This window comes from Sceloporus undulatus, chromosome 9, assembly GCF_019175285.1.
Source record: "Sceloporus undulatus isolate JIND9_A2432 ecotype Alabama chromosome 9, SceUnd_v1.1, whole genome shotgun sequence".
Taxonomy (NCBI): Eukaryota; Metazoa; Chordata; class Lepidosauria; order Squamata; family Phrynosomatidae; genus Sceloporus; species Sceloporus undulatus.
The window spans coordinates 35418077-35445309 of NC_056530.1; the positions used below are offsets into that span (position 1 = coordinate 35418077).

The following is a 27233-nucleotide window of genomic DNA, read 5'->3' on the forward strand; positions in this document are numbered from 1 at the left end:
TTCTCTTCACTGAACCATCATCTGAACTCTTGGGTAACTGGGTGATGGTGGTGGTGCGCATTTTCTTCTTGACATCTCAAGGGCCTGGAATTAAAAGTATGAACATGATTGAGAAGCTGACATAATGCATCCACAATACAAACATTCCTACTTGTTAGCTAGACCAGTGCTCTCTGTCCTTCGGAGGTATTGGATTTCAATTCCCATCAGCCCCATCCAGCCTGGTCAATGGACAGGATCCCTGGGTGGTGGAGTCCAAAATATATCAGGGAGCAGATTGGCTGAAATAGACTGTCTGCTTAGAAGATGGAGGACAAAACAGAGGCATGTTCACTGGTTCAGTGTGCTTTACTCTGTTAGGCTTTCACTGCCTAGGCCAACTGCCCATACCAAGCCTGTGGTCAAGACTTATATATGGTTTTGCATTGGGAATTTAAATATGTGTCAATCAGAGGGAGTGGTTTGGGCATTGGACTATGATTCTAGGGACCAGGGTTCGAATCCTGGCTCAGCCATAGAAATCCACTAGGTGACCTTGGGCAAGTCACACTCTCTCAGCCTTAGAGGATAGCAATGGCAACCCCCCTCTGAAGAAACTTGCCAAGAAAACCCCATGATATGGTGGCCTTAGAGTCACCATGAGTCAGAAATGACTTGAAGGCGCACAGCAACAATAACTATCGAGAGCCAGTGGTTTGAGCATTGGAACATGCCTCTGGAGATCAGGGTTCGAATCAGCCATGGAAACCCACTGGGTGACCTTGGGCATGTCACACTCTCTCAGTCTTAGGAAAAGGTAAAGACAAATGCCATGAAAACCCTGTGATAGGTTCACTTTAGTGTAGCCATCAGTGAGAAATGACTTGAAGGCATACAATAAATACCATATATACTCAACTATAACTCGGCCTCATATATAGGTCGAGGGCAGGTTTTGGGACCAAAATTAGGGATTTTGATATCACCTGTGGATAGGATGAAGGTAAAATGTAGGAGCATGTAACAAACGATTTAAAGGATGAAGCAAAGGAAAACAATGCCAAAGACCTTACAAAATTCCAGCAGGCATTAACTGTTTGCGCTCATCCTAAAGGCTGGATGGATGAGAAAATAGAGGAGGTTTCAGTGATTCCAGCACCAATGAGACCTGGGGATGGTTCCCTTTTTAAATGAGAGTTAAAGTACAGTACCTACATTGACCCATGGATAAGTCAACTCAGTTTTTTTGGGTCATTTTTTTGACTGAAATTTCTAGATGTATACATGAGTATATATACTAGTTATTTAATATTAAGAAGAAATTATTATGTAGTGGTTTGGTGTTGGACTGCGACTCTGGAGACCAGGGTTCAAGTCCCTGTTCAGCCATGAAGTCCACTGGGTGATCTTGAGCAAGTCACACACTCAAGCGGAAAGAAAAAGGGGGAGGCATTGAGAAATGTGGCCCCTTTCACACTTCAGAATTATAACAGTTTGACACTTAATGTGCCGTGGCTGTAGCCTATGGAATCCTGGGATTTGTCGTTTGGTGAGACACTAGAGTTCTCTGGTAGAGAATCCGAAATCCCCCAATCAAACTCCAAATCCCTGGATTCCACAGGCAGCCGAGAGGGAAACATTATAATATAATGTGAATATAATAAGTGTGAAGCAGCCCACTGCCAGATCGGAGACACCTATTCCAATAACCAGCCTCCCAGGAGGGACCCATGGAGAGAATGCTATGTTTGTACCCCTGATTTAATCCAGCATCCTGTTTCCAACAGCAGCAAAGCAGACAATTCAGGGCACGTTTGAAAGCAACAACAGCCTAGCCGCTGTTGTTTGCCCCACACTCTATCAGATATCCAGAGATATACCGATCCCAAACATGAAGGTTCGGACCAGCTACTTATTGTCATTAACAGTGCAGCCGGCCCTCCATATGCATGGATTCCTTGTACACAGATTCACAACTTGAAAATATTTTTTAAAAATATGCATTCCAAAAAGCAAACCTTGATTTTGCCATTTATATAAGGAATGTCATTTGCTACAGCATTGTTTTTAGTGGTACTTGACCAGCCACAGATTTTGGTATTCATGGGGGGGGGGGGGGGTCCTGCAATCAAACCTCAGTGGATATCAAGGCCCAATATACACATATACAACAAGGGCCCAATGTATAAGACAAGCAGAGGAGAATGAGACCAAAACCAGCATTGTACTCCAACATCCTTTTCACCCACAGTGGCCAAGTAGATGCCCATAAATTAAGACATCGGGCACAAATCTCCTATTTGTGCCCACAAAAACTGGTGCCCCCTGTACCTTCTTCCCCCTCTACCTCCTACCAGTTGTTCCCCTTTGCCTCATGCTAAGGATGACCAACTGACCGATTGATACTTACATTGTAATAGAGGTAGCAATGGAGCGATGGCATCTGGGTTAAAATGCTCAAGAACCCAAGGGATAAAAGGCACCAAGACTGATCCAAAAGAAGTCCCATGTTCTGGTGGCATGGCAGGGCACGGCACAGCATGGCACACAAGGCTGGGCATCAAGACCTTCTAATCTAAAAGCTCTTTTATGCACCAACAACAAAGAAGGAGATACAGACACTGCTGGAGCGCTTCCAGTGCTCCATAACCCAGGCCGACCAAATATCTGCTTTTGTAAACTGGGAACACCAGCCCTCGTGGTGCCCGCCGCAGGACATAAGGACCCATGGAGACTGGAGAGACCCACAGAGGATGCATTCTGCTCTGGACAGCTTTCGATCCAAACTGGCTTTTGGCTGGCTTGTGATACTGCTGTCATTTTGTTCCTTTGTGCAATAACTGCTGGAAGCTTCTCTACTATCCAAGAGAACACAAGATCTCATTGGTCATCAGGGCCCTATAGGAGCTGGGCAATGCCAGGGCCACGCCTGATGCCCAAACTGCCCCTTCTCCTTTCCCTACCAATGAGAAGCAACATCTGCTCTCCATCCACAAAACAACAGTGGTGAAAATGATGACTGTCATGTGTTATACACCCCCTCGCTCCCCAGTTCCCTTTCAGTTTAGTTACAACCCTCACAGTACCTGTGGTGGTGGCAATGCCCCAGGGATGTTTGAACTGTCAGCTTGCTACTGCTGACAGCTTATGCTAGAATAGCCCAAACAGATGTGATACACAAAGGTTGCGATCTTGCATGGGCCAGTGCAGCATAGCAGTTTTGCACACAAAACGACATTACCCCACATTTACTACAAACCCATTGGAGCCCCTGACCCAAGAGAGGGGAAATTTGAGAAGTGTCGGGCTTAGCCAGACGTGAAGCAATTGCATCATCTGCTGAGGTAGGTTGGGGTCTTCCAGAGGTTGCAGCAGTTGATGCATTTATTTAACATCTGGCTACAGCAACATGATGCTTCTGAGACCCCTCCACTCTCCTCCAGGCATGAATGGCTGCAACAGCTTTAAGGTAGCTTCGGCAGGAGAACTCTGGTTACTGCTGCTGGAGAAAGGGAATATCAACTTCTGCAGTGACCAAAAGTAGGCATACAAGGCATAAGATGGACTTGCACCTGCATACATCATTAATAGGATGTTAGCCAAAAGGTGAGACATAATCACAGAGGCTGGATGGCCATCTATCAGGGGTACATTGATTGTGTATTCCTGCATGGCAGAATGGGATTGAACAGGATGTCCCTTGAGGTCTCTTTCAAGTCCATAATTCTATAATTAGTCCTACAAACTCTAGAAACTAATTTGGGTTACTACTTCAATTCAGCAACATACAAGAGGCAACCACCACCCCAGACCCCACAAAGAGGCTAGAATTCATTGGCTGACTTTCCATCATTTATTATCCTTACATGATGTAAGCGACAATATACTGTAGTCAGCGAACCACCAAGAGCTGTTCCATTGTGTTATGCACATAGTGGGAGTCAAATGAATCACACAGGGTGCCACCAGGGCTGGAGCAGCTACCAAACAACACAACATCACAGTAGTGGTGGCACCACCGGGGCACCAAGGCACAGCAGGCCTGGCCGGACCTTCACTAGGTTAGGCTGGGGGCTTTGTCGCAGAGCAGGCCAAGTTCTACCATGAAAACAGGCAGACTTCAATGGCGAGAGTTGCGTTCATCCTCTTCATTTTCTAGCTCATAGGCTGGCCGGTAGCATTCCCGTCCTTGGGCATTTGTATAGAGTAGGGCGGGATTCTTCTTTGTGTTGCTCATACTACCTAAAGAAGTATAGCTGTCAAGTTTAGGGTAGGGGGAAGAAAGAGAAAAAGAAGATATTTAATTTACAAGAAGTCACCCTTAGTATAACCCTCAGTGACCAGTGCCGTTTCATGGATGCTAGACTCGGGTGGGCAACCTGGGCAGGCCTAGGGCCACACACACACACTCCTACAAACTGATAAAATCTCTTGAGACCAAGCTGAAAATGCTTGTTTTAAAAGCTTTCCCATTATTTGTCCCATTTGTCCCACTTCTTTTATAGAGTTGCCAGAGTAAAAACTGAACATAGAACCTATACCTTTACTTCTTGTATAGAAGAGGGAATTTCTGCAGGTGCTGCTTGTCACACAACAAGGCACACCTGTTGAAATGCCCGCTTCTAAACCAGCATCAAAGATACAGAAACTCACTCCTTGCTCTGCCAACATTCATTTATATGGTTTGATTTCAAATTTCAAGGACATGGTTCCCTAGGGCACTGAAGAGCTGCTTAAAAACCTGCTTGGAGTCACATGTTAGAATATGTTCAGAGGAAGGTGACTGAGATGATCACTTGGAAACCACTGAACCCTATGAAGAACATCTCTGGGAGCTGGGTATGTTTAGCTTGGAGAAAAGAAGAGAGAGAGGTGATGTGATAGGCATCTTTAAATACCAGAAGGGATGTCATGTAGAACATGTAGCAAGCATGTTTTCTGCTGCTCCAATGATTCGGACACGGATCAATGGATTCAAATTACAAGAAAAGAAATTCCACTTAAACATTAGGAGAAACTTCTTGACTATATGAGAGAAATCTAGAGACAACATTTATAGCTCCTTGACATTTAATGACTGTGTAGAACAGGGTGTTGCTTGTTACCCAATTGTCCAACAAGAAACATCTGGTGAAATCCCCTTTTCTACAAGACTATTAAAGGTACTGGCGCTGTCCCCAATTTTCAATCTACCGGTCATCTTAGAGTGACGATGGCTTGGGCACTGTCTTTCACATGTCCTGGTGTAGTGAACGAAGTAGATTCTAAATGAGGTGAAGGATGGAGCCCTGAGTTCAAATTTTTCCACATATTCACAACGCTTGAATATGTAGGGACCTTGAGCCCACCCATGCCATAAAAACATGTGCTTGTATAAATGTATGTTAAAAAGCTGTTGGAGTTCTTACCCTTTATCATAAAGAATACAGTAAGGAATATAGAGGGTGCGAAGGAATGTCCATATATCTCGGTATGTCCAATCCTATGGGGTGAGAAGAAGAAAGAAATGCATTATCAGAAGGGCTGAGGTTATTTTGTACTAAGCATCGCACACATTTTACATCTTAACTTTATATTTCTTCATCGAGGGAAGTTGGCATCATGATCTTATGCCAATTAAGACATTTTGGCTACAGTGGCAGGTGATGAAGTCATAGGGTAAGTGGTCAAATTCCAAAGGTAGCCATTGAGGACTGAAGGAGATTTGTTTTTTCAAAAGGCAGCTGGATAGGGTAAGCGCCAATATGGTTTGAGTTTTGAACTGGGACTTCACAAGTACAATTTCTAGTTCTCATAAGACCACACTTGCTGACCTGGGGCTAGTCATATTCTTTTTCAGCCTGACAAAGTTGATGTTGTGAGGATAAAATATGTAAGACAGCAAAGGCAGCACATAAATGTAACTAATACATAAAAAGATAAAAGGGCAAAAGCTTAAATAAGGGAGGCTTTTAGTAGAGAACTAAACAGCTCAGGCTGATATGCCAATGTCTGTAAACCAGTGTTTTTACATGATCTGGTGGCCAGTGATTGGTCCCTGGGAGGCCAACAGACAGAGTTCTCAGGCAGGTGACAGGTTAGCATTGCAGCCTGAGTGGAGCCCTTGCTCAGTAAATTTCTAGGCTACCTAGAACAGAGGTGGCCATAAGTTGTCAGAACCTAGAAACTTGGCTTGAGACCACTCTGATTTTATCCACTTACACAGCCAGTTCTTAGAATCCAAACCTCTGTTTATAATGGGTGGGGAATGTACCACCTGTGATAACACAGGTGGCTGCTGGATCCCACTTTTGCAGGCCTTTAAGCCCTCTACCAGCCCCTCAAAGCTCTCCCATTATTATTATTATTATTATTATTATTATTATTATTTAAGTCAAGCATTATTTCCGGGCGATTTTTCACCCAAGAAAGCCCCTCAAACATGTGTGAACACAAAAATATCCATTGCCATTCCCAAACAGCTGTTTTTATTGGAGTTCCTAGCATCAGGAAGGGACAGGACATCACTTCCAGTTGTCATTTTGAGAGGAACTAAAAAAAAATTGAGGTATTTTGTGGCATGTGTGCATACGTATGTGTGTTTGCATGCACATAGTCTGCAGAGAGGGGTTTGTGATAAACATTGGCCACTGACCCTATGCAGTTGATGACTCCTGCTCAACAAGATGTCTTTGAGTATACAGCTACCTGAACATATTCTCAAGTGCTCATACCAGAATGGCACCCTTGTGACAAGCCTACATGGTTTCACCTACCAGGAGAGGATTGATCCTCATATACTGGGGCCAGTCAGAGTCTGTCATGCAGAAAGGTGACAATGTGCAGGAATATGGATCAGTGCGACGAGTACCCATCAGCACGGCCTCCAATTCTGGCTGCTGTACTTTCAGTTCACCCAGTGCTTGTTTTATGTTCCCATGGACATCACATATTTTAAGGTTGTACCTGTGGGAATTTTAAAAAAGGGCCATCAGGAAGTCTTGGAGAATCTGAAACAATACCAGAATGGAAACATAATTCTAACAGTCCTTCTGTCCGTTAAAAATTTGATAATACGAAATTTATTAGCCAGTAGGATGTATTGGTTAGGGCCATTCCTTCATTTTTCCTTTTCCTCGGAGAATCCAGAACATAAACAAGGAACTTGATGTGGGATGCTTAGGCCTCCAAATCCTCTTTGAACACAGTGGTGGGCAGACAGCCTGAGCCTTTCTGACTGGTAAATAAAACAAAACATTTAGGTTGTCTTGGCCTGGTATAAATATTCGGCTTCCTGACATGACTGATGAATAGTGTCATAAATAAATTACTTGCCCTTACAGTTCCAGCAAAACATCTTCATCTCTCAGCAAGGAGATTCTGTGATACAGAGCACATTCTTGAAGAACTAGATTGGCATGTAACCAATTGAGATATGAGGCCACATGAGGCCCACAGGCTGCATGTCATTGTCCTAAGATGTAAATGCGGAGTATATAAATATATAAAGAAGCACATCCAGACCCAGTGAAATAGATACTGGTTGATTTCCATAACTGATAGGCAACAATGAGTATAGATATGGAGGGAGAAATAAAGGCATTGCCCCCCACAACTAAAAATCCCCTCCAATTAAATTTGCCTTTGGTCCCCACATTTCTAGCATTGCCACAACCAAGACATTGGCTATATTTGCACTGCAGAAATAATCCAGTTTGACGCCACTTTAAATGCCATGGCTCAATGCTATGGAATTCTGGAGTTAGTAGTTTGTTTTGGCACCACAGCTCTCTGACAGAGAAGGCTATATGTTTCACAAAACTACAGCTCCCAGAATTGCATGGCACTGAACCATGGGAGTTAAAGTGGTGCCAAATTGGATTATTTCTGCAGTGCAGATGCAGCCACTGAAAATCATTCACATTTAGAACTCCTCCATTTCATGTGTTTGCATTCCCTTGAGGACTATCTGCCCCTTTTCTTTGAACAACTAAACTGTATTTCTAGATGCTAACGTGAGATTTTAAATTACAGTAATGCCAGAAATACTGCAACATTTCATTTAGGGACCATATTTTTTATCTGGGGAAGCAATGCTTCCAATCTCCAGCCCATAACAGAAAGTTTGTTAGGTCATAAACATTGAAATAAGAAACAGCAACATATTGTGCTTAAAAATGAGGCCATTAAGATCAGAAAACAAGATATTAAAACCATGTAAAATACAGAACTACGTGTAACTAAAACCCCTGGTATCACAGCTTTGTATTTATTTACTAACATTGTTGGTAGGTCCTCTTGATCAATAACTATTGATAGGTAACTACCCAAAATAAAATAAGCAACAACATGGTGAATAAAGGTGTTGCTGATATTTTGTTGCTGCTGCTAAGCAAAGTGTTTTCCCAGACGGTGGGATAAAACTGTGGCTCCTACCGTTGAGCAGTGTCTTTGATGAATTCCTCCATCTCAGGAAATGGAGACACAGTATGGATATACAGAGCCTTCAATGTCTCCATTCTTTCTGGGCATCGCCTGGGCAGGAAGAGTAACACAGGATATACCCTTTTCAGTAGGAAAATAAGAAGCTGCAGCAGACCAAGGCAGGGTATTTGGACATCTAACCCAGTGTTGTCTATTCTGACTGGCTGCATAATCATCTTGCAGACAGATGTCAAGCACCCAGAGTTGAAATGCCTTCTTTGCCTTTATTTTCTCATTTTGGTGAAAGAATGCCTCTGCAGCTCTGGGTAACATCAAGATTGCACCATGGTATAGTCTACTTAAAAAAACCCATGGCCCAGGGGACTATTTCTTTAACATCCACAAATGCTGCATAAGGAGGGAATACACATTAGCCAGATTTCAACTGATGCCTTCATCAGTAGTAGAGGGCAGATTTGCCAAAATACCATACCAATTGCGTTTCTGTTACTGTGGTCAAAATGGAATTGAAGATCTTTCTCATCAACATATCTATATTTCAGAAAGGCCTTTGACAAGGTTCCCCATGACATTCTTGCAAACAAGCTTGTAAAATGTGGGCTAGACAAGGTAACTGTTACATGGATTTGTAGTTGGTTGACTGGTTGAACACAAAGGGTGCTCAACAATGGCTCCTTTTCATCCTGGAGAGAAGTGACCAGTGGGGTCCCACAGGGCTCTGTCCTGGGCCCAGTGCTATTCAACATCTTTATCAATGGCTTGGATGACAGAATTGGGGGAATACTTATCAAATTTGCAGATGACACCAAATTAGGAGGAATAGCTAATACCCCAGAGGACAGGATCAAAATTCAAAATGACCTGCATAAACTGGAAAGCTGGGCCAAAGCTAACAAAATAAAATTCCACATGGAGAAATGTAAAGTACTGCACTTAGGATGGAAAAATGAAATGCACAGATATAGGATGGGTGACACCTGGCTGAATGAAACTACATATGAAAGGGATCTGGGAGTCCAAGTAGACCACCAGTTGAACATGAGTCAACACTGCAATGCGGCAGCTAAAAAGGCCAATGCAATTTTAGGCTGCATCAATACAGTGGATCCTTGTTATACGCTGGGGTTTGGTTCCAAGATCCCCCGTGTATAACAAAATCCATGTATGCTCAAGTCCCATTAAGTATAATGACATAGCAAAATGGTGTCCCTAATAAAAAATGGAACATCAAGGTAAATTTATACTTTTTTGGAACATTTTCAAACCGTGTATGCTTAAATCCGTGTATATAAAATCCGTGTATAAGAAGGGCCGATTGTAGAAGTATAGTGTCTAGATCAAGGGGAGTAATAGTGCCACTGTATTCTGCTTTGGTCAGGCCCTACCTGGAATATTGTGTCCAGTTCTGGGGCCCTCAATTAAAAAAGGATGTGGAGAAACCAGAGAGTCTCCAAAGGAGGGCGACTAAAATGGTGAAGGGTCTGGAAACCATGAAGCCCTATGAGGAACGACTTAAGGAGCTGGGGATGTTTAGCCTGAAGAAAAGAAGGTTAAGAGGTGATATGATAGTCCTGTTTAAATATTTGAAGGGATGTCATACTGAGGAGGGAGCAAGCTTGTTTTCTGCTGCTCCAGAGAACAAGATACAGAACAATGGATGCAAGCTCCAGGAAAAGAGATTCCACCTCAATATTAGGAGGAATGTCCTGATAGTAAAAGCTGTACAACAGTGGAACACATTTCCTTGGGGAATGGTGGAGTCTCCTTCCTTAGAGGTCTTTAAACAGAAACTGGATAGCTATCTGTCGGGGATGCTTTGAATGTGATTTCCTGCATGGCAGAGTGGGGTTGGACTGGATGGCTCTTGTGGTCTCTTCCAACTCTATGTTTCTATCTATTTAGCTATGCCCTGTCATCTGAAATTAGGAATAAATTCATTTCAGGTCCCCTACAAGTTAAAAACCTCTGGACAGCAAGTCAAAAAGTCAAATTATTACTTTACAATAATGAATCCTTAGCCAAGGCCCAGGCCTGTTATGAAGGTACCCTAAATGATACAGAATGAACTATGCACTGCTATAACGTTTGGCCCATCTTTGTCATTTAAATTTAAGAAGATTCTGGAACTTAATCTGGTTTTAAAGCTATGTCTATTGTGATATTTTAATATTTTATTCACTTCTCATTTTCACTATGGTGTGTGTGTGTGTGTGTGTGTGTGTGTGAGAGAGAGAGAGAGAGAGAGAGAGAGAGAGAGAGAGAGAGAGAGAGAGAGATGACCTATGGTCATGTACAATAAATGTTTTTATATACTCTGACAGGCAGCAGACCTCTTATGGTAAGAGGCTTTACCCATTAGTTGGCTTCTGCTTTATACTACTTTAAATGAAGATGTCAGGGCTTGAACTTGAGACCTCTTACATATACAATACTGTACTGTGGCTCCTGTCATGCTTAGCAAATCAGCACTGTATTGTCAACCCAGCCTTCTGCCAAACTGATACCCTTCAGAAATGGTACGGTCAACAATGCCTATAATCCCCAGCACAGCACAGAAACATACAAAAACAAACCAGAAACAGACAGATGGAGGTGACCTGTCTTTGTTCCCCTTAGCTTTGAAAGTACCCAGAAAAAGGAGCAATTAAAACCTGTGTCTGAAAAGGAGGACTGACCTGGGTTGAGGGGACTGATCTTCCTTTGGAGGGAGAGCCATACTGGAGTGGGGACACCAACAAAAAGGCCCAGCTTTTGGTGATAGCTGATTGTAAGTCACTGTAATAAGCCTTTATCAAGGCTCCGAGTGTCCAGGCACTAGCACAGCTTTCCCCAGCTGAGTACCCTGCCATTAATTTAGACTATGCATCTCATTATCCCCAGTCAATGTGCTCATAAAGCTGGGAATAAATAGAGGTTATAGTCAATACATCTGAAAGGAACCTAGTTGAGGAAAACTACTCAGGCTTTTTGTATCCTGTGCCCTTGGCACTCTAATCCCGTCACAAACTTGTCGGACTTGGAATGAGGACTGGAGAAATGGTGCTGCATTTTAGGATACAGTTGGCCTTCCATATCCATGAATCTGTGGATTGAAAAAATTCCAGAAAATATAAATTCTAAAAAGCAAACCTCGATTTTGTCATGGATGCTTTATCCATTGACTCAAGTATCCGCGGCTTGAAAACATTCAAAAAATATATAAATTCCAAAAGCAAATCTTGATTTGCCATTTTATATAAGAGACACTATTTTACTATGCCATTGTATTTAACAGGACTTGAACATCCATGGATTTTGGTATTCACGGGGGTCCTGGAACCAAACCCAGGGGATACCGAGGGGTCACTGGATAAAGTGCTAGTGTTGTAGGCTCATTCCACCAACCTTCTGGGAAGCAGGCTGAATCTGCACTGCAGAAATGCCAAGGCTCAATTCTATGGAATTCTGTGATTTGTAGTTTTGTGGGCTATTCAGCTTTCTCTGTCAGAAAGCTCTGGTGCCACAGCAAACTACAAATCCCAGGATTGGGACAAATACACAGTATTGAGCTGTGACAATTAAAACGGTGTCAAACTGCATTATTTCTGTGGTGTTGGTTTAACCTCAGAGGGACTAAAAGTTCCTTTCTGCTGGAAAAAAGCTGGACACAGGCAGGTTTTCAATTTCCTCCTCAGCCCCATCATTGATGTGGTATACACCCAGAGTTGAACCTGTGTTTCTCGGCATAAAGTAATAGTTTTGTGTGTTCTTTCTCATTAAGCCACACCCTTTTTACCACACTCTCATTTTGCTTAGCTACACTTGTCCCATTTTTCATCTGTGACATATTGGATGGTATGGCAGTTCTGCCCGTTGTGATTCCCAAAAAGCCCAGCCTGACCTCAATCCAAGGCAAGCTCTGACAAGCAACAGCAAAAGAAGGGAAGTGAAAGTCACCTTTGGACGGCTGCATGGAAGAGGTGCAGCAAAGCTGTGCAGTCTTTCCCACCGTTGAATCCCAGGCAAAGCTTGGACAGGGCATATCGTTCCAGGGCTTCCTCTATGGTGCAAATGGCTGCTGACACCTTCTGGCCAAGGGGAGAACCTGAAGAGAAGCAAGAAAACAGAATGGGAGATTTGGAAACCTCATCTACAAGTATGGAAAGGGATCTTGCGTCACCTTTGACTTTTTGTAAACTTGAGTCTACTGCCTCAGATGCATCTGAGGACAAAAAAAAGTCTTTGTAAAAAGGAGCTGATTGTTATCTGAGCTATGCCTATACTCTAAGACAAGGAAAGGCAACCTGAAATGGTGTGAAACTGGGTTGGTGCCTTCTACAGGTCTGGGATTTTTCTAGTTGCCCAACATTCCTAGTCAACAAAAGAAAAAATGTGAATTTGTCTACTTCTACCCAGCTGGAACCTTCTGGAGATGAAGTGAGTGACAAGGAGGTATCAGGCATGAGTCTCCCGCTGAAAATGCCATGACAAAGAGAATATCAAAAGCAGCTCCCACCTATGCTCAGACTGCATCTGAGCTGTGTATGTGTGTATACACACACAGAGATACACACAGTCTCCAAATACTCCAGGCATCTTTGTGGTTTCTCTCCTCTGGGTCCTTGCCCAAGGGAAGGCAATGTGGTGCTTTCTAGAGGTTTTGGACTTGAGATTCAACAATCCCTAACTATTGGCCATGCTGGTGTGTGAGGAGGTCTTATAGGAATTTTAGTCCAAAATATCCAGGGTGCCCGGGGATCAACCTCCTCTGCTCAAACCCCTATACCACACTAGCCTTTATTTCACCCACTTCCCACTCTAAACCTGAGACACATTGGCCTGTTACAGACAGCCAAAATAAAGCTGTTCGAGTCACAGTGGAGGTATGGTGTTTCAATGATGCATGCGTCCTAAGAGTCCAGACACCACACCAAAGCCACGCTCCAGTCCTTAGGGCTGGAGCGTGGCTTTGGTGAGACTTCTGGACTCTTAGACGCATGCATCATTGAAACACATACCTCCACTGTGACTCGAAGCAGCTTTATTTTGGCTGTCGGTAACAGGCCATTAACTCCAAAGAACCAGCCATACATGTAACATATGGCCACCCTACCAGACCCAGCCAAGGCGTACACATCCGAGGCTGCCCGGGAGACAGGATCAGCTACTACAGGCACCACGACACCGTCAGCAAACTTCTCCATCAGGTAAGAGTAGGCTTCCTCCAAGTCCACTTTTGAGTCAGAGTCCAGGGTAAGCTTCACCCGGAAATAGTTGCTGCCCCAATCTGGATAGGAGCCCAGGCTTGTGCGACGCCCAAAGCTAGGTTGGCCTGGGTGAGAAAAGGAGCAATGAGGTTCCTCTGCATTCACATAGATCTCCTGAAACAAATCGAGTCTTCTCGTTGAGGAAGAGATGCCCAAGACCCTCAAGGCTCGTTTCATTAGAGCCGGGATGCCCGGAAAGATATAAACGTTTCGGACACTAACCAGGGGGTAGGGGAAGGCCCTGCCTGTTGTCTTGTCCACCCATAGTTAAGGAGTGAGGACTCAGGGACACGGGCCAGTTTCATCTCAGGACACCAGCATCCAATTTGCCAAAGAACGGCTTCACCAGTTCAACCATATCTGGATGAGGGAAGACCTTCTCCCAACAAGGCCTGGGCCACCGCCTCGAAGGTGACATCATCATGTGTTGGACCAATCAACCTGAAGTCAGGACGTAGGTGTATGTGCTGGCAAAGGTTGAAATCTCCTTGGCAATGGCATCTACTTCATCAGGGATCACAGAGATTTGGCCACCTGCAACACCCAATGAGCGGAGTTTCTCTTGCACATGTAGAACGAATTTATGTCCTGGGTGTAACCCTGCCGAGATAGAGAGATGTACACAGGAATATTTAAATACCCTAAACCAGATGTGGAGAAAGTGTCATGCCCAACATGCGGTCCCCCATGCCCATTCTGAGGCTCTCAGGCCCCTCAGCATCCCCCCAAAATTGGAAAATGTTCGTTCCCAAACCTATGGCATGCCATGGGGCAAAAAAAAGGCATTTTTTTCCACATTTCGGGCTCTCCATGGCATGTTGGCCCAGAAAATGGCTTAAAAACACACAGGAAATGAAACAGAAATTGATTTCCAGGTACTCTTGACCTTAAACAGCCCAAGGAAAGCTGAACACAGAGATCCACTTGTTGTGAAAATAAAAAATTGAGACGGTGAAGGGGGCATGACTTTCCAAGGTCCGTTGAGGGCCAATGCAGACCTCAACACCTGAGGTTTGCCCACCACTCCACTATACTGCAGCCTGTTTTCACAAACAATGCCTAAATACTTCAGGGATGTGGAAACTAGGCACTGAGGACAAATCTGGTCGTCTGGGGTTTCCTGCACAGCCAATAAATAATCTTGTGGTGGGAGGAGGGTAGGGGAACATACAACAACATGTACAGCCCTGCTAGGCACAATGGGAGCTGTAATCAATGGAAGGTTGGGATAGCAACCCACGGGCTGGGATAATGGGAGAAGAAAGGCTGATCTAGTACAGTACATGTTTCTTACCATGGGCACTCTTAGGCCACAGTTGGCATGAAAGTAAGAGCTTTTCACTGTCATCTCAACGGGGTTGCTATACTTCACTATCATGCCAAAGATTCACGACAGCCTTAAAGTCTTCTGAACCCCTCAGGTGTTCATTTTATTGTTTTTTTAATTTTAACCAATGATGTATAGCATTTTATTTGTTTTCAACTTGATTGTTTAATTGTAGTTGTTAATATTAGGGAGGGGGTTGGAAGGGATGAATTAGTATTTTATGTATTTTTAATGCATTTTTACTGTTGTAACCCACTCTGATTCCTAGTGGATTAGGCGGGCTATAATAAATTATTATATATTAATTATTATTATTATATTATTTACCTTCAGGATCTCGTCCCCAATAATGATGATCCCTGCCGTCACGGTCCCATCCGAGGTTTTTTTCTCGCTGGTTCCAGCACTGGCATCGTCGCCTGCGTTGCCATGCCTCGGAGATGTCGGCACTGCCTTCCTCGCAGAATGCCCCTGGACACCACAGGTTCCAGCGCATGAGCACAGGCACTTCGAGTCTACCGCCAGCTCTAACAAGGCACTCAGGATGGCGCCATGGGTAAGTAGTGAGCCTAGTACTAACCACAACAAACCGGCAAAGAAATCAAAAGCTTGTTAGAAGGAAAAAGAAGGGAAGCAGGTGGGGGGGATGTGGACTTGGAGCCGAAAACAGGGCTTCAATAACAACTGAACAGCACAACCTTTGTGCCGCAACACTTTGTTACAGGCTATTTGCAAAATCCTAATCATGTCACCACCTCATTTGTCCCATGTTGTGGGCCTCATTTCCCTTGCAAAGAATCTGGAAATCTGGACCCCACTCCTTTGTGGCTGAATTTACAAGTTCATGATTCATCCCCTATTTATGACCATTTTCTTATTCCAGAAAGAAAATCCAAGCAGCATAAAAATAAATATCTTCCATGGAGCGGGGCAGGCAGCGGCTGTCCAGAGGACTCTCCCTCCACCTCCTGCATCTGGGGAAGTGGGGTTCAAGTCTACGAAAACTCGTGGTACCAACTTCTATCTTTCCGTTAGACCCAGATCCCTTGTCAGAATGATTTTCCAGACCAACACGGCTAGATCTTTCATCCTATCTTCCAGATATTGTTGGACTGGCGGTTATACATCCCCAGTTGAAGTGAGAAAGATATCCCAAAGCTCTGAATCATAGAATTATGTTTGGAAGAGACCTCAAGGCCATCGAGTCCAACTCATTCTGCATGCAGGAACTCCAATCAAAGCACCTCCAATAGATGGCCTACCGCCTTCTGCTTAAAGACCTCAAGGAAGGAGACTCCACTACACTCCAAAGGAGTGTGTTCCACTGTCGAACACCCTTACTGTCAAGATGTACCTCCTAATGTTGAGGTGGGAATCTCTTTTTCCTATAGCTGGCATCCATTGCTTTGGATCCTGTTCTCTGGAGCAGCAGAAAAACAAGTTTGCTCTCGCCTCAATGTGTCTCCCTTCAACAAATACTTAACAGGGCTATCTATCACTTCTTAATTTTATCTTCTCCAGGCAAACCGGCTCCCTAAATCGCTCCTGATAAGGATCCATGCTTTCCAGACCTTTCACCATTTTGGTTGCCCCCTCTGGACATGCTCCAGAGAGAGTACAAGTTGTCGATTCTTACATTTCTGTTTAAAGGAGCCCTTGATCTGAAGCATGAAGTCTGGAAACTTCTTTCATGTTAGCTACAAGGCGTCAAAGCAGAAAGTGGTCTTCGGCCATAGCCTACATGTGTCTATTCAGATCAAACAGTAGTGCCTATCTTCCTACAAGGGCTTGTGGGGCTTGCAAAGGAAAGCCCACCAAATCCTATTGAATATCTGGCAGCATTTGAGGACCGAAATTCTTTCATTTCATCCAAAGAGGACCATTCGATTGCTCCGGATGTATGATAAACAAACACGAACCATCGACTGGTGTATAAATCCTGAGAACCCAAAATCCAATTTACTCATCTTTCTTGTACTTACATTTTATATCCTCCTTGTTTTAAGCGACATTAAACCAAAGCATCCAAACTAAAAGTTATGAACTTCAAAAAACACAAAACAAAACCAACCCTGATTTCTAACAGTTAGATAAGGCGCATTATGTGTATTTTCATAGTCTATTCTTTTACAGTTACAGTGTTTTAATAATGCGTGGTTAGTTTATATTTCGTTGCTTTTGTTTTAGATTGTATGCCGTAGGCAGGTTTTTTTATCTGTGGATAGCTATGTAAAGTGCTGGGCAAAACGCACGACGCAATTAATACACTTATAATGAATAATTAATTGGATACATTTATATTACGTCCTTCTCCCTACATAGTTGTAAAGCACCGGGTGAAACAACGACGCATATACATATATTTTAATGACAATAATAAAACAATAAGGGGAGGAGTGTGTGCCCTCCAGATGCTTTATTGTAACTCCTGCCAGCAAGATCCAAGTGTCATGGTTTGAGTATTATTTGTTATTATTTTTCCAATTTTGGGAGAAGGACTGAATAAAATGCTCTGGGTCCCAGTTCGGATCCCAGCTCAGCTATAAAACCCACTGGGTGCCCTTGGGCGAGTCACACTCTACTCTCTAGCCTCTTCAGGGGAGGCAATGGCAACCCTCCTCTGAACAAGCCTTGCAAGAAAACCCCAGAATAGCTTCGCCTTAGGGTTGCCATAATTCAGAGTCAACTTGAAGGCACACAACAACAACAGCAGATGTTGCTCGCTCCATAATATTGTTTTAAGGCAACCAGAAGGGCAAAGGCACTCTGCACATGATCAGGGGCACCCTCCTTCTCCTTCACCCATCCTGAATGGAGGGCAGCACTGACAATCGCATCCCAAGACCTCCCTGTTCAGACCCTTCCAAGTCCTCCCTCGGTCCTCCTGCTTACCTACCTGCAGTCTTCGCAGAGGCTGCACTGTCCGCCTGTCGCTCACCATTGTTCCCCCTTCGCCCGCCCACTGCTCTTTTCTCCTCCGATTGGGCTATCCTGAAAGGGGCGGAAGGACAAAGCTAAAGGAGGAAGCTGATTGGCCAGAGGCCCTGCCAGTCTAGTCTAGCGAGCCAGGACTACAATTCCCAGAGGCCCTTGCGGCTCTCACAGTCCTGGTTGCAAAACTAGTTTTGGAAAAGTTGGCCAGAAGTTTATCACGGATTATTAAATTATTATGTCAATGTATTTAATTTTATTATTTAATATTAAATATAAATTTTAACAATTTATATTTCACCCTTCTCCAAAACAGGATTTAACATTATTTATCATATTAAATATAATTAATATAACAAATATTTAATTTCACCCTTCCTCCCAAAACGGTTATTTTAACATTATTTATCATTAAATATTATATTAATAACAATATAATTTAATTGCACCCTTCTCCCAAACTATTATTTAACATTATTATCATATTAAATATTATATTATATAACAATATATTTTAATTGCAACCCTCTCCCCAAAACCTATAGTTAACATTATTATCATTTACATAATTAATATTAGATAACATTATTTTGGCCCCTTCTCCCAAAACTAGTATTTTAACATTATTTATCATATTAAATATGATATTAATATAACAATATAATTTATATTGCACTCTTCTCCCAAAAACTGTTATTTTAATATTATTTAGTATTAAATATTATTATATTAATATATAACAAAATAATTTATATTGCCACCCTTCTCGCCAAAACTATTATTTAACCAGTATTTATCATATTAAATATATTAATATAACAAAATTTATATGTCACCCTTCCCAAAACTATGATTTTAAACATTATTTACATATTAAATTTAATTAATATAAACAATATAATTTATATTTCACCCTTCTCCCAAAACTAGTATTTTAACATTATTTATCATATAAATATTATATTAATATAACAATATAATTTATATTGCACTCTTCTCCCAAAACTATTATTTTAATATTATTTTTATATTAAATATTATTATATTAATATTATAACAAAATAATTTATATTGCACCCCTTCTCCCAAAACTAATTATTTTAACATTATTTATCATATTAAATATTATATTAATATAACAATATAATTTATATTGCACCCTTCCCCAAAACATTATTTTAACATTATTTACATATTAAATATGATTATGTTAATATTATAACAAAATAGATGTTATATTGTCCTCTGTCGCCAAAACTAAGTATTTGTTAATATTATTTAAAACATTAATTTATTTTAATAAAGTAGAATAAAATAAAAATAATGTATATTCCACCCTCTAATAAAACTGGGAAAGAACTGTGAGGCTGGCAGAAGTTGGGACTGGTGATGGGAGCTCACTCCGTCATGCGGCGCTTGGGCCTCTAGCTGCTGACCTTGCAATCATAGAATCATAGAGTTGGAAGAGCCCATAAGGGCCATCCAGTCCAACCTCAGTCAGTGTCTTCATGTCCCTATTCGCTACTTACCCTGTGTGAAAGCATGTTATTAAAAGGGCAATGCCTAACCAAAGTGTCACAGAACCAGAGCTGGAAGGGGCTCCAGAAGCCATCAAGTCCAATACTTTGCTCAATGCAGGAACCCCAGAATATCTCCACCTGTCTATGTAACTGGTTGCCAACCCGCTCTCTGTTGTGCACCTTCAACTTGTTTACTTAGGGCAATTCTAAGGCTCTCACGGGGTTTTCTTGGCAAGATTTGTTCAGAGGTGGTTTGCCATTGCCTTCCCTGAGGCTGAGAGACTGGGACTTGCCCAAAGCTACCCAGTGGGTTTAATAGCCGAACTGGGATCTGAACCCTGGACTCCAGAGTCCTAATCCAATGCTCAAACCATCTTGCTGTATACTGGATAGAGCTGATAGGAGTCGCAGTCCAGCATCTGAAAGGCATGCATTCCTTGCTTTGGAGTTAACATGAAAGAGGTTTCCAGACCTCACCGTTCCGAATGAAGGGCTCCTTTAAACAGAAACATAAGAATTGACCTTGTACTTTGGAGCATGACCAGAATGGTGAAAGGTTTGGAAACCAAGAAGCCTTATCAGGAGTCACATCAGGAGCTGGGTATGTTTAGCCTGGAAAAGAGATGGTTAAGAGGTCAGAGAAGCAGAGAATCATAGTTGGAAGAGACCACGGGGGCTGTCCAGTCCAACTCCTTGCCATGCAGGAACTCTCAATCAAAGCATCCCTGAGAGGAGGTCTGGAAAGCATGGCTCTTTATCAGGAGAGACTTAGGTAGCTGGGTATGTTTAGCCCGGAGAAGGTAAAATTAAGAGGTGATAGGATAACCCTGTTTAAGTATGTGAAGGGGTAAAATTCAAAGATATAGCCAGGTTAGTCTGTCCAACACTCAAACCAGTACAACATGCTGGCTCTCCAAACCTTTCTTACTGCCAATAAATTCCTTCTTATGTTCAACCTACCCTCTTATAGTTTCAGACCATTAGACCTGGTTCTACCTGCTGGGTCAGAAGAAGAGCACAAGCCTGCGCCTTCCTGTGCGAGTCCTTCAGGTATTTAATGAGGGCAATCAGGTCAGACCTTTCTCAACACGAGCTCCTTTCCTTCAGCACAATATGGTCAGGTTTTAAGCTGAGAAGCAATTCTATGTACTCATCGGATCATTTACTTTCTAACACTTCTAGTGCAGCTTCATTTACAAGCCTATAAAAGGTACCACCCCTCAAAGTTTCTGCTACTTTATACAGAAGGGGGCTAGCATCCGGCTTTGTAGCCAGTAGGGAAGCATACTGTACATATACTCATGTATGTCTAGAAATTTAGATCAAAAACTGACTCCCCCCCCCAAAAGAATTGGAGTCGACTTATACATGAGTCAATGTAAATACTGTATCTTAACTCTTATTTAAAAGAAGGAACCATCCCCTGGTGAAAAGCAAGAGTACAATCTGTCCTGGAAGCCCTGACCCCCTCTACTCTCTCATCCATCCAGCCTTAAGAGTGAGCAGAAAGAGCTATGTCTGCTGGAATTTTGTAAGTTCTTTGACATTGTTTTACTTTGCTTCATTTGCTATATGCCCTAAGTTTTATCTTCAACTGATCCACAAGTCATAGCAAAATCCATCATTTTGGCCCCAGATTTTGCCCTCGACTTATACATGAGGTCGACTTATAGCCGAGTATATGCGGTAAGCTAATTTCATTTAAAAACTGACTCTACAAAAGCTCCTGCTGCCAATTTCTTTCTTTCAATTTGTATCAAAGGTGCTACTAGACCTCTCTAAAAACTAACATGGCTACATCTTCTTCTTCTTCTTTAAATATTTATAATATACACATATTAGAAATATCACAAAAAGTATTATCATAAACAAACATATACATTAAACACTCTTACTAAAGTATACACCTACAACTACATAACTATAACATAGAACATGATGTATAGATTTACTATGGCCTGTTACAGACTGCCAAAATAAAGCTGCTTTGGGACTCTTTGGAGGCATGCTATTTAAATGATGCATGGGTCCTAAGAGTCCAGAGGTCGCGCCAAAGCCACACTCCATTCCTAAGCACTGGAGTGCAGCTTTGGTGCAGCTTCCGGATTCTTAGGATGCATGCATCATTTAAACAGCATACTGTATCTCCAAAAAGACAAAAAAAAAAAAAAGCAATCTGTAACAGGCCTATATTTAATATATTTACTCTCATCCAACCTTTATTAATAGTTTATTCCACAGATATATATATGTATTAACATGGCTATATCTTTGAATTCTACTTAGTGGGTTGGCAAAGTAAGTCTGGATCCAAATCACTCTATCCCTCCATGAACCTACTACATTTCTACATCGATAGTTGAGAAAACCCCCTCTCTTCATGTTTCCAGTACAGAAACCAAGCCAGCTGGCAGTGGAAAACCAGAACAATGCATGCCCTCTCACCTGTGTGGAATTTTTGCTCATCGATGATAACCAAGCAAATTGTTAAAGTTGTTAAAGCAGACTATTTAAGCAGTAAACAGAAAGTCTGGCCCAGTCAGTGCGGAGAAACAAAAGGCAGAATCAAATCTCTGAGCTTTATTGACAGAGCCTTAAGAACAGTCATTTCTAGAACAACTTTTTTAAAAATTCAGAAGAATAACCTGAAATACATATGAAAACATCCTTTAACAAACACCCAAGCTGAGAAACACGGTGCTTTGTCCAAGGTTTTTAAAAAAGGACCAAACTAGCCCTGCTATGTGGAGAAAGCAAGGAACTCCAACCAGTCTAAAACCGAATGTCTCGGCAGCTTAAACCAAGTCCTTTCCCGTACGAAATCTCTCTGCAGCCGAGGCCTCCTTTCTTGTCTTGCATCTGTGGCGTCTTGTTTAGGCTGAGTGGCGTTTCTTGACATATGAAAAATGTTTTTCAAACTTTTACAAAAAATAAGAACGCAGTTGTCGCTTTTTTAAAAAGGTGCTTGTATCTGAAATGCAGGAAAGAGAGTCTACATCCGTCATTTTTCTGGTTTCTTTGGTAACGGCCTTCGGAAAAGCAGGATATGAGGCTCTTCAGGGAGAGAGGAAACAGAATGTAAATAGGTCTCTAAAATAATACAAGTCTGCTAAGCAGCCTAGACTGGATGTTTCAACACAGATGCCAAAACTTAGAAACGTCCTGCATCAACAGCATAGCTATAGCTGAGACACAGCTGACTTCCACAATTGGAATCTGAGGCTTAGATCAGCTATTTGCAAATTCCAGGTTTGTTTGCTTTTTAAGAAAGAACAATGCTATTTGTATCTCAGCTCAATGTGGCATTTCTGGATCTCCTTCCTCACTTTATCTTCACAACAACCCTGTGAGGCTACAAATGCTGAAGGGACGAATGCCCCAAGTGAGTTCTATGGCTCAATGGAGACAAGCAGAGCAAAAGGTTTTGTTTAGGGGTTGTTGTTTTTTTGCCGATCTACCAGAACCATAATCACTTAGTGTGGGTCAGGGTGTCTCACATTCTTATTTTGCTATGTTGTTGTTGTGTGCCTTCAGTTCTATTCAGACATATGACAACTCTATGATAGTGTTCTCAGGGCCGGAGTGTGACTCACCCAAGGTCGCTCAGTGGGTTTACACTTCCAGAACTAGTGCAGCTTATTTTGCACCCTGACAAACCCATTTCCTGCTATCTTGGGATCTTTAGAATCCCTCCCTTCCAGCAAAGTCTCTCAACCTTTTCACTAGCTGTTCCTGCCTCCCCCAGTCCAAATTCACTGCCATCCAAAAACCCACCTGGTTCATGGATCATGTAGTGAACCCAACCCTGGCTCTGCTGAACTCCCAGGTTCCGCCACTCTGACTCAGACATCAAATGGGTCTTGGGCACCAGCTTCGCAATGTCCTTTGGCAGCATGACATGCCTGTAAGCACAAGCCAAAAGAGAGAGAATGGCGTTGGTTTTGAAGTGAGCGATCACAAGAGAAACAGCAGGGGACTACTTAAAATTTGTTTGAAACTCAGCTAAATAAAGCAAAGAAATAAGACCCAGAGTCCAGTATGGTAAGAGTCAAGATGCTGTCTTAGGTTTTAATTTATCAAAATGAAGCCATTGTTGGGAGAGGAAATTTCAGAACTAGGAGACCACAAGAAAGAAGGCCATAAATGAGTTAAGGATGGTAACAGTCACTTTAGTGGCTTTCTGAAAATATCGTTGTTGTTGCTGCCATCAACCTGACATATGGCAGCCATACGAACGAGAGACCTCCGAATTGATTTTCTCATCGGTTTTCTTTACTATCTGGTTTCCACAACCACACATAGAATTGGGAAACATGATGGCATGGACAATACTAACTTTAATATTCAATTGTACATCATCACACTTTAGAAACATGTCTACAGATCTTTCATAGCTGCCCTTTGAAATCCTAGTCCTTTGGTTTCTTGGCTGCAGTCTCCACTCTGATTGACTACTGACTGAGCTTAAGTATGGAAAACTGTCATCTATTTCAATGTGTTCATTGTTTACTTTGAAGTTTTGTAGCTCATCTGTGTTCATTCTTGTTTTCTCCATGTTCAACTGTAAACCTGCCTTTGCACCTCATTATTTAACTTTCCTCAGTAACCATTCCAAGTTTCATTTGTCATTTGTGTATCTTAAACTACTGATGTTCCTTCCTCCAGTTTTCACATCTCCTTCTTCCTGGAAACATGCCTGTCTCATAATACTAAAGCATGATATCATTCTCTAAAACTAGCAAGAGATTCAGCTCAGATAAAGGCACACATCACATCTTAATCCAGACAAGACAGAGGTGCTCCTGGTCAGTCGGAAGGCAGATCGGGGAATAGGGATCCAGCCTGCGTTAGATGGGGACACACTCCCCCTAAAGACACAGGTTCGCAGTTGGACTCAGCTTTGAACCTGGAGGCCCAGGTCTCTGCTGTGAGTGCTTTTGCACATTTAAAACTTGTATGCCAGCTGTGCCCATTCCTTGAGAAGCCAGATTTGGCCATGGTAGTACATGCCTTGGTTACATCCCGTTTGGACTACTGTCATGGGCTCTATATGGGGTTGCCTTTGAAAAGTGTTTGGAAAATTCAGCTGGTTCAAAGAGCTGCTGCCAAGCGATTAACAGGGGCAGATTACAGAAACCACACAATGCCCCTGTTGAAACAGCTTCATTGGCTGCCAGTTTGTTTCTGGGCACAATTCAAGATGCTGGTTATTACCTACAAATCCCTACATGGCTCAAGTCCCCACTATTTGGCAGACCGTTTCTCCTGGTATGAACCGGCCTGGACTCTGAGAACCTCGAGAGAAGCCCTTCTCTCTGTCTCAACACCATCACAAACACGGTTGGTGGGGACACGAGAGAAGGCCTTCTCAGTGGCTGCCCCTGGACTCTGGAACGCCCTGATCTCCCAGAGAGATCAGAATGGCTCCCTCCTTGATGGCCTTCCGTCGGCAGGTGAAGACCTACCTGTTCACACAGGCATTTAGGGAATTGGGATGTTTGATGTTGAATCAATTTAAAAATTCTTTTCAATGTACTTTTTATTTTATTGTTCTATTTTTCTTTAAATACTGTGAAGCTGCTTTGAGCGGGAAATTTGCTGCCATAAGATGAGATGATGACCCTTGCATGGAAAGGGGAATTGATGCTGGTTTTAGTTCAGTGGCTGGACTCAGTAAATTCATTGGAATGAAGCTATAAGTGACAAGCCACCGAGACAATGGCCAATATAGGGACTCTGTCTATATTTCTATAACTACACTTGTCCCTCCATATTCACCAGGGTTAGGGGCACAGGACCCCTGTGAATGTGGAGAAACCACAAACAAGAAAAACTGTTTTGACCTGAAGGAAGACCTCTCTAGGAATCTCTAGGTCCTCCAGGGCAACTCTGTGGTCAACATCTGCCATACACTGACCATAGAGTTGCGCTGGAGGAGCTACAAAGGCCCAGTAGAGCGTCCTCTCTAGGAATCTCTAGCAGGTCCCTCAGGGCGACGTTTGGTGGAAGCTGACCATAGAGTTGCGCTGGAGGACCTGGAGATTCCTAGAGAGGCATATTAGTCAAATTTGTGAATAGAACCCGCAAAGTGTATAGAAACGACTGCCCCAGGACTCTCCTCCTTTCCGCATTCTAACGCCCGCCCCCCCCCTCAGCTTCGGAAAAATTACTTCTGGACTACAACTCCCAGTATCCCTCAGTCACGCTAAAAAGTAACTTTTCCGAATCAGGGCCGTTGCCAGGGGCGACGCAAGCCCCGCCCCCCGCCGCCTCAGGCCTTCCTCGCGCGGACGCGAGGAAGCCTTCCTTACCGGTATTCGTACTCTTCGTCGTCGTACTTGTCCGAATAATAGATCTGTTTGTGAGACATGCTTTCGGAGCGAGCGACGCAACAATGAAGGAGAACGGCCTCTGAGGCAAAAAGGCCCTCAGCGGCTTCCTTCTTTGCTCGCTTGTCCCTCTCAACTCTGCTGCTTCCCAGCAGCCCCCGCGCGCGAGAGAGAGAGCAGAGCAAGCCAGCGAGGGCCCCCTTTCCTTGGCGCCCATTGGACGAGGGGGCGCGAAAGGGGCGTGGCCCAGGCGCGAGACCAACTCTCGGCCTCAACGACTCCAACCGCCGGTCTTTTTTCAAAGCACCCCGCCCATGGCGCTGATTGGCCGAAGCCAGCCTCGAGCGCCAGACGTCGCGAAGCCTGATTGGCTCCGACGCAGCACTGGGCCCGCCCCTCCAGGACAGACAGACGAGGCAGGCACGTGTTGCTGCATCTTCTGCTGCTGAGTTGCTTTTGCAATTTGCATTGCAGCCTGTTGCTGAGGAGGAGTGAGGGCTCTTGGCTTGCTCTGCCTGTCTTCCCAATTGCCTTAAGCTGGTGTCCAAGTAAGAAATAAGTTTTAAGGCACACAAAGGCAATAGTTACTATTGTGGTAATTAATGCATTAATAGATTGCTGTTGTGGAGTGCTGTGTGTGTGCCTTAGAGCATGAGCAGAGTGCCCCAAGTCTACCTCTCAGGGTCGTTGTTGTCCTGTGAGGACCATTTAGAGATTGACAGGAGGGAAAAAGTAGAAGAGTAAAATAGGTGGGAAGGTGCCTCTGAGCATTGGCAGTGTGCCTGGGTAGAATAATCATGGATGATTATCTCCATCTTCCCTCCCTTCCATGGGCTGCCCCACTACTTGTGTGATGTGAATGTGATGCCCCTGAGAGTGTGTGTGTGTGTTAGTGATTAAACATGCCTCTGAGCATGGGCAGAGCACCTGGCCAGTTGGCATCCCTGCCCTGCCTTCCAAGAGTGTTGTTTTGTGGCTCTCTTGTTCGTTCTCTTTTCCATTGCCATCCATGCACTGCTTCTAACTCAGTGGTTCCCAACCCGTGGGTCGGGACCCCTTTGGGGGTCGAATGACCCTTTCAAGGGGGTCGCCTAAGGCCACTGGAAAACACCTATTTAATTACAGTTATGAAGTAGCAACGGAAATAATTTCATGGGTTTGGGTCACCACAACATGAAGAACTGTATTAAAGGGTCACGGCATTAGGAAGGTTGGGAACCACTGGTCTAACTGCAAGGCTCCCTGCGATGATGGGATTCTGGGCACAACAAACCACCAAGCCCAGGATTTCATGCATGGAGCCCTGGCTGCCGGTAAAAGCAGTGTCTCTCAACATGTCACAACAAACTACAGTTCCCAGGATTCCCTGGTTTGACCTGGGAGTTGCCTCCACACTGCAGAGATTGGCTCAATCATTTGCAAGCAAGAGCCATCACTTCTTTAACCAGCTTCAAAACGGAGTTTGTTTCATTGTTTC

General features: G+C 43.3%; 2 protein-coding genes across 2 annotated transcripts; both read right to left on the bottom strand.

Annotated features, from left to right (window-relative positions):
• Window positions 1-3781: 3781 nt before the first annotated feature.
• On the bottom strand, window positions 3782-19316 carry FLAD1 (flavin adenine dinucleotide synthetase 1). The gene is given in 17 exon segments (XM_042441008.1): window positions 3782-4235; window positions 5388-5461; window positions 6735-6924; window positions 8395-8493; window positions 12340-12487; window positions 13496-13764; window positions 13766-13817; window positions 13820-13909; window positions 13912-13962; window positions 13965-14034; window positions 14036-14088; window positions 14091-14208; window positions 14211-14249; window positions 15304-15398; window positions 15401-15447; window positions 17869-17967; window positions 19309-19316. Coding segments are annotated over 17 exon segments (1638 nt in total). The 3' UTR covers window positions 3782-4099.
• Window positions 19317-21992: 2676 nt separating this feature from the next.
• CKS1B (CDC28 protein kinase regulatory subunit 1B) lies at window positions 21993-26028 on the bottom strand. Its single transcript, XM_042438908.1, has 3 exons — window positions 25739-26028; window positions 23202-23329; window positions 21993-22481 (listed from the first exon to the last, which is right to left on the bottom strand). Exons 1-3 carry the CDS (start codon window positions 25795-25797, stop codon window positions 22429-22431), a joined length of 240 nt encoding a protein of 79 aa, XP_042294842.1. The 5' UTR covers window positions 25798-26028; the 3' UTR covers window positions 21993-22428.
• Between the last annotated feature and the right edge of the window lie 1205 nt (window positions 26029-27233).

Coding starts and splice junctions, on each gene's coding strand:
- CKS1B (XM_042438908.1), bottom strand. CDS start 25,797: ATGTCTCACAAACAGATCTATTATTCGGACAAGTACGACGACGAAGAG. Junction 23,330..25,738: donor GACGAAGAGTACGAATACCG/GTAAGGAAGGCT, acceptor TTGTGCTTACAG/GCATGTCATGCTGCCAAAGG. Junction 22,482..23,201: donor CTACATGATCCATGAACCAG/GTGGGTTTTTGG, acceptor CTCTCCCTGAAG/AGCCTCATATCCTGCTTTTC.